The sequence below is a fragment of the Micropterus dolomieu genome, linkage group LG18, assembly GCF_021292245.1.
Source record: "Micropterus dolomieu isolate WLL.071019.BEF.003 ecotype Adirondacks linkage group LG18, ASM2129224v1, whole genome shotgun sequence".
Lineage (NCBI taxonomy): Eukaryota > Metazoa > Chordata > Actinopteri > Centrarchiformes > Centrarchidae > Micropterus > Micropterus dolomieu.
The window spans coordinates 6537288-6544739 of record NC_060167.1 but is presented as its reverse complement, the minus strand read 5'-3'; the positions used below and the strand labels follow the sequence as shown (position 1 = coordinate 6544739).

At 38.1% G+C, this 7452-nt stretch overlaps 1 protein-coding gene and 1 long non-coding RNA gene across 2 annotated transcripts in view; one reads left to right on the top strand and one right to left on the bottom strand.

Moving 5' to 3' along the window:
• Positions 1-1201: 1201 nt before the first annotated feature.
• On the bottom strand, positions 1202-3538 carry LOC123956854. The gene is made up of 2 exons (XR_006821656.1): positions 3469-3538; positions 1202-1806 (listed from the first exon to the last, which is right to left on the bottom strand). It is a non-coding gene; the product is annotated as an uncharacterized LOC123956854 (long non-coding RNA).
• Positions 3539-5414: 1876 nt separating this feature from the next.
• Positions 5415-7452, top strand: part of lsm3 (LSM3 homolog, U6 small nuclear RNA and mRNA degradation associated) — a 5454-nt gene continuing 3416 nt past the window's right edge. The window contains exons 1-2 of the mRNA XM_046029332.1: positions 5415-5506; positions 7323-7433. Coding sequence (XP_045885288.1) covers positions 5486-5506; positions 7323-7433 — 132 coding nt within the window. The 5' untranslated portion in view covers positions 5415-5485. The remainder of the gene's footprint in view (positions 5507-7322; positions 7434-7452) is intronic.

Sequence of the window (7452 nt, the reverse complement as noted above, 5' to 3'; positions counted from 1 at the left end):
TTTATTATTTGTTAATGTGTTTTGGTGAGTCCAGTTCAGGATCCACTGTTTGTAAGCAAGGCCATTTCAATACTTCAACTGCAAACTCTTGAGCAGGAGAGCTTCATTCATTCTGTGGTGGTCAGTTCTTTAATTATGTTTTGGTCATATCTGTCTATAAAACCCTTATGTTCAGTTTAATCTGTAGTCCTGACCCTGTTTGTTTTATCTCACGGCTCTCACTTTATTGGTCTTCTCCAACCAATCATCCATGCAGTGATCGGTTCTGCCCTGAACAACCCTAGGCATTTTTCATGGAAGACTCTTTGTGACATGCAATGTGCCACAGTAGGAAAAGGTGCAAGTAACAAAAATAATGATGGCTGGTGTTTATGTGGCTTCTCCAGTTTTAGGGTCCTGGGGCTGGTTTCACAAAGACTGACTTTGACTATGACAGTATCAGGAAGGTTAGAGAAAAATACTTATTTTAAGACTTTAAAAGTTGGCCACCGTAAGGCTAACTCAGAGTGAAGACCCATGTTTCCATGGTAACAACCAGTGACACCTGCTGACCAGTGTTTCCATGGTAACACACAGTGACACCTGCTGACCAGTGTTTCCATGGTAGCATGCATTGACACCAGCTGATTAGTGGCACTAAATTACAAAATCCAGCAAAATCAAGCTCTGGATTTTTGGTTTACAAACAATGCTCTGCAGCGAGTAATGAGAAGAGTTCTCAAGAGACAATAGCAACCTTTTGGAAATACACAACAGTGAAAACATTGGACCACGAAAGTATCAAGGGCCAGACTGAGGAGCTGGCAAAAGTACTGAGCCCTGCCACATAAAGAAGGGATATCTCCCGTCGACTTCACCACGTTATCAGACTGATGTACTGTACGTGATCAGGCTGAATCCTCCTTTAACATTTCCCACAGCAGCAAAGTTCACATTTACTTTGTGATATACAGAGATGGTGAGTCACGTACATATAGAGCAGTAGCCACGTTTGTAGGCTCTGCATAACCCGTAACGCAGAACAAGCTCTGGTACAGCCCTGTCACATTTAATCTTTAGAGGTTGTCAGTAACCATATTTCCGGCTCAGCTTTCCTTAGAAGAAACTGATTCCTTTTTATTATTTTTTTTATTATATTTCAGGTAATCTTGCTCACAAGTTACATCACCATTCACCAACACTGAAAGATTTAACAGACATGTCAAAGTGATAAAACTGGCTTTATTAATATCTACAGTGTACATCAAGTTCAGACACTCTGAACGAGTGACTAACACAAATGAGGCAACATTCTGCTAAAACAAGACTTTTCTTAACTGGGAACTCAAAACACTAGTCACAGTTTAGTCAAAGACTGGTCAAGTATTTAAAAATGTTTTTACTGTAAACTTACACTAAAGGTCCAGAGAAATCTCTGTCAAGAAAACAATTATACAAAGTTCAAACACACTATACAGTTTGCATAATTCAAGGCATTTAATCTTTTTTAGTAGCTCAGTGTAACTAACAGCAAAAAAACAAAAACATAAAGTAAAATGTGTGAAGGTAAACTGCTGCGGTGTATGATTTAGTTAAGTGATCCAACTTGTAATCAAGCTGCTTTAAATGTCCTCACTTTCCTTGCTGAAACATGTTGGGGTTAACTGTAACCTCGCAGCAATGACGAGTAGTTAAAGTCTATTACAGTAGCCTAATTGATACAAACTAATTCACTCAGTTGGGTTTGATGAGCTACAGCAATGGGTGACGTCAACTTCTATCTTCCTGCCATTGGGCACCATCTTGTGGTCTCTCCCACAGTGGACCCTGCCGGAAGTGACAATGGAGCAAAGAGACACACAGAGGGAAGGGAGGAGACAATGGACACAACTTTTATCAGTATTACAGTAGTAGTATGATTGCACCATATTTCCTTTCTAGGCCACCACCCCCTTCTGTGTGAGTTAATGACTGATGGTGAATGTGAACCCTTCTGTACATTCTTATCTGTTTTTAAAACATGCCAGCAAGGAGAGTAGTTTGCATTACATTTTTCTCACTTGGACACAAATACACACATCTAGCATCTGCTACTTTAAACATTAAGTGAAAATAACAAGCAGAGATGCACAATAATGACAGGATAGTATTAGCTGTTTGAACTTTAATTAAGCAAAATAATAGATCGTCCAGCGGTTAGATGTTAATATGTAGCAGGGATTTCTTCCACCACAGAGCCCCGCTGCAGCTGAGTGTGGAATGGGTAATACCACTGCTATGCTCTGCCTCCTCATCCTGCACAACACCCAGTATGTAGCACTGGGCTGAACTTTGAGAAGAGGCGTGCACACACACACTCCAACACACATTCTTCATATGTACAGAAACAAACACAAAGAAGAACAAGACACATACAAAAATTTGTGAATGTGTTAGAGCTCAGTTTATGTAAACACAAAGACAGACACTTAATCAGAGATGCAATGATTAATTAGTAGAGCAACAGTTACACAATTATTCAGCAATCCTTTTGATAATCAGTTAATCATTTAAGTCAATTTTCAAGCAAAAATCACAACCACTTGATGGTTGTTGCTTTTCAAATGTGGGGATTTCCGTTTTATTTCTTCTTGTCATTATTTATTGACATAATAAATTAAATATATTTTGGCTTTTGGACTGCTGGTCAGACAAAACAGACAATTGATGACATGGTCTGTAGGAAATTGTGATTTTTCCAAATCAATCTAGATAATAAATAAAATGAACACAAAAATATACAAAATACTACAGTAGGGCACAAACATTCAAACAGATGGAGGTTTGTATGTCCTACATGTCTGCATGTAGAAACACACTTCACACAAGATAAATCATATATTAAAAATAAGTTGGATCTTACAGTGTTTTACTTAAACAAATGCAACACACCGAAAAAGATAATACAGACCTAATTTGTCATCTTATTCAACTGTCCATCCTGCTGAAGAACACATGGCATAAACAGAATGGGAGTGCAGTAACATATGGGCATAAATCCACTTAGATTTATCTAAGTGGATTATATGTTATCTTTATAAAGACACAGCCTCATACATAGTTACGTGAATATATATGGGGTTTTATTTAATACACTGTTAACGTTAACGTCGCAGTTTCTTCTCACATCTGCAAGCTGCATAATTTTTTTTTACTTCACGGTTTTAACGTGTCTGTCATAGTTGACAGTGTTATCATAGTATTGTTTGCTCGTAACCCTCTGAATGTCGTATTTTATTGGCTAACACTTATTCTAACCTGAACTCAACACCGCTCACCTTGTGACGCGTTACGATCGTCGGCTTGTAAATCTTTACACGGCACTGGTTTGACAGTTGCTGCTTTAGAGTCGATCGAAACAACACAACAGGTTGAAAAGCAGGTCTTCACTTGGTGAAGGAATAATAATGACCAAAAAAAAGGACAGTTCGGACTTAAATTGCTACGTACCATCGAACAGTTGGCCTGTTAGCTGCGCTGCATGTAGACGTGGAAGATGGAAAGGTCTGGAAGAGAGAGGAGAGTGGTACTTCTTGTTTTTCTTCTTTTGGTTGGTTTTTCTTTTTGGTTTTTAAAAATGCATACCGCCACCAACTGGACCGGAGTGAGTAGCATGACTGTATATTTGATGGGACTTTTCATCATCATCATCATCATCATCATCATCATCATCATAAAAAAGCATCTACATCCTATAATATATCCCTATATTCTTCAGATATTTTACAGTAGCTTTCTGTGTGACCTTTACTCCATCTCCTGTTGTTCCTAATAAACCTAAAAGGTTCCAGTTCATCTGGTTGACTTTTACCTAAAACAAACAGTGGTGAAAACCTCTCCTCTCTTTTGTTCCTTCTAGTCACACATTGATGTTTTTATTACCTTCCATCCATTATTATCCATGTCCCACTTGTCCAGCCATTTCTTCATGATTTCTTTTTTGATTATTGCCTTAGCTTCTCCTTTTCCAAATGGTATATTTATAACATTATTCATCCTGGTCAGTTTTGTTTAGCTATTTTGTCTGCTCTCTTATTCCCTTTAATGCCTACAGGTACCCAGAAAAATCTCCCATCTATCCGAAGCCTCTAATCTAAATAAACTCTGTTGGATTTCTAGCATTAGATCTTCTCTTTTAGATTTCATATTTTGAATACTGTAAAGGGCTGCTACAGAATCAACATAACACATCACTCTGTCTGGTCTTACTTCTCCACTGCAACCCTACAGTAATTGCCATCATCTCTGCCATGTACACTGACACCTGATCAGGTAATCTTTTCCCAATGCTTACATTCATTGTTTGTATATAGCACAGTGTATTCCTATTCTTACCCTATAATATTCATCTTTGGACCTGTCTGTGTAAATATCTAAACAACTGTAATATTTGCTTGTTATGTACTGACTTACCAGATGTCCTTTCCCATTCCCCTCCCATTATCTCTTTAGTTTTCTTTATATTTAAGTTTACCTTAGTTTTTGGAAACAACCAAATAGGGATTTTACTAAAAGGTATGGGCCTTTTTCTCTGCAAAGACCTACCCTGAAAAGAATTATACACCCAACATTCCTGAATAACACTATTTGCAGGGTTTTCAACAAAACTTATCAATGTTAAGGTAAAAATGGCTCATATGGGCCAGCATATGTAAAATCTGATATGCAAAGTCAGATTAAATGTAGGCCTAAAAATAGTCAAGTAGCCTACAGTAGGGCTACTTGAGCAAATGTAGGCAATTTAAGCCCTTACTTCTCACAATTATAGTGTGAAAGTACTGTATATTCTTTTCTTTTTTTTTATGTATTGTTTTCCATATTATTTCTACTGGTAGAACAAGTAGGAATGATTTATATGGTAGAATTGTTAATTACATTTCTTTTCTAATAATACAATAATAATAATAGCCTATGATAATCGACAGCAAGTAGGCTACTTTGATTAAGGCAAACATCACATTTACACAACAAAGTCAGAAGAAATCAAAGCACAAAAGGTTTTATAACAGGAGACAAAGTAATATTTTCCAAGGTGACTGGAATACACAACACAATAGAAAACAGTTTTCTGCAGCAAACTTCGATCAATCATCTTTGGTAGAAACCAAGTAACACTGCATGGAGGATATAATATGTTACCATAAAGCAATAATGCATACTAGGGGTTGAGTTCATTCGGTTGTGCAGCAGAAACACACTTTTGTCTTTATCATGTATGTGTTTATATAGCCTTACTAATTTCTTTGCACATTGCTCTCAGCTCATGGAAACAGGTGTTGGGCACACTATACATAACCGAACCCACATTGTTCATTGCACTAAATATCGCTAGGTCAATACAGGAGAGATTATTTGCAAAAAGAAAACGTGGAGATATGTACCCTGAGTTGTTATCTGAAAACGCGTGTTTTCAGCGGACCTGGCAACCACCGTACCGGTCTCACTGCACGACGCATACTCAAAACCCATGGCGGACGAAGTTGAGCAGGTTGGTGCATCTGCGTTAAACTGTAACGTTATTCTCTATCATAGCGTGTGTATAATAATGCTGGTAGAATAGCAGCAGGATGTTTTAGTCGTGTACTTCTTTTAAGGGGCTCAACGTGTTGCTTTGTTTGTGTTTGCTCTGTTTATAGCGCGGAGCGGCCTGTCAAACAAGCTACCTAAATTAGCCTGTTTAACGTTAGCATGTAATGCTACAGTCGACGTGACAAAACGTGTTTGATTAACTTAGCGGTACTGTTTTTTTTTTTGATCAGTCAGAGCTCAGGTTTACGTTAAATGTTGTGAAATACTTATTACACCCGTTAAATATGAGAAAGCACATTGCTATAAATGTTTCTTGTGTTTGTTTATTCTGTCGGGTGAAAAACTGAATGGTATAATGTTAATAAGTGTCCTGACTGAAATCTAGTCGGGTACAAATGTTCATGCTTAAAGATAAAATGTAGAAAAGACAGTGGGGTCTAACGTAAGTAACGCAGTTTGGATTAGTTACCTCTGGTAGGAGGTGGTTGCACTGAAAGTTACACTTGTCTGCACCTTGCCATAAGCGGATCAGTATCAAACTAACACAAGCTTCTTCCAGATCTCCACAGATCTTCTGCGCTGTCACAGTATTTTCCCCCCCAAGGACAGCATGCTTGTGTGCTGGTGGCTGAATTTACTCTTTGATAAAGATGTGTCACAGCTCGAAATTATGCAGCAAGGGTTTCAGCAGCTGTAGCCTCAGTTTGTGCCTCTCATGTACGGTGATCATATTAAAGTCACAGAGTTAAACATTTGTTCTAAAAGTAAAGAAATCCCCCTTGTGATCTTGAAGACTAGACTTATCAACTTAAACGACTTGTTTAACAACTCCTAGTATTTCTTACATCTCCAATGGGGGGGGGGGGAAGTATTTTAACCAACTTCTCAAGTAGCCACTCTGTTTTTCTAACCCACCCAAAAGATGGTTGTCAGAAATGACATCTGTCCTTTATTGATCAATTTGCATGATGTGAACCAACATTTAAGAGTTTGATTATCAGCTATATCTGTATTATAATGAACACAGCATCCTGCTTCATAGTGTCACCATGCCAAAATGTTGTATTTATTGGCAGTTGATTTAACTACACTTTTAGTGATGCATTAAATTTCTTCCTGACCTTGTATTCCCACATACACATACCGTATCATTCACAGTGTTTGTAGTTAGAGACAGAGAAGGAGAAAAGAAGGGAGGGAGACAGCCTGTTGAATGTTCTGGCCCCTCCTTCTTGTAATAACCTATACTGTGTTTTAATGCAGCCAAGTTCACCATATAGGCTAGCTGTTCTCATTAACATATTTTTATGTTTACCCGCAGTCATTACCAGGCTGCTGAACTGGAGATAAAATCATTATCTTTTATTACAGTCATCAGGCAAAAATAAACAAAAACACAAGTTAATGACAAAAGCTGTGCTTTGAGATTGTATCATTGACATTTAAATTGAGTGACGACAGAGAAGTTAAGTGGCAACAAAAGCCTGTCATATTCCAGTTTACCCAAAAAGCATCTGTTACCACATCTTAATAAGCTGTAAAAATGTGTTTGTGCTTGTAAAACACGAAAAATATCAACAAAATAGCTCTTGTAAATGTGGCTGAGGACAGACGGTGCGCTTATGAAATGTTTCCAACAAACGCTGAATATGCAACTGAGCTGGAGTGCAGCCGAGTGTACATTTGCCCATAGTTCTTTAGTGAATGGATGCTGGGCTTAACTACCTTATGGAATTATGAAAGCTGTCTAACTAACACCATTAATATTTTTGCAGCAACCAACTACCAACACGGTTGAGGAGCCTCTCGACCTGATCAGACTCAGTCTAGATGAGAGGATCTATGTCAAGATGAGGAACGACAGGGAGCTCCGCGGGCGACTGCATGTAAGCTACACACCCAGTA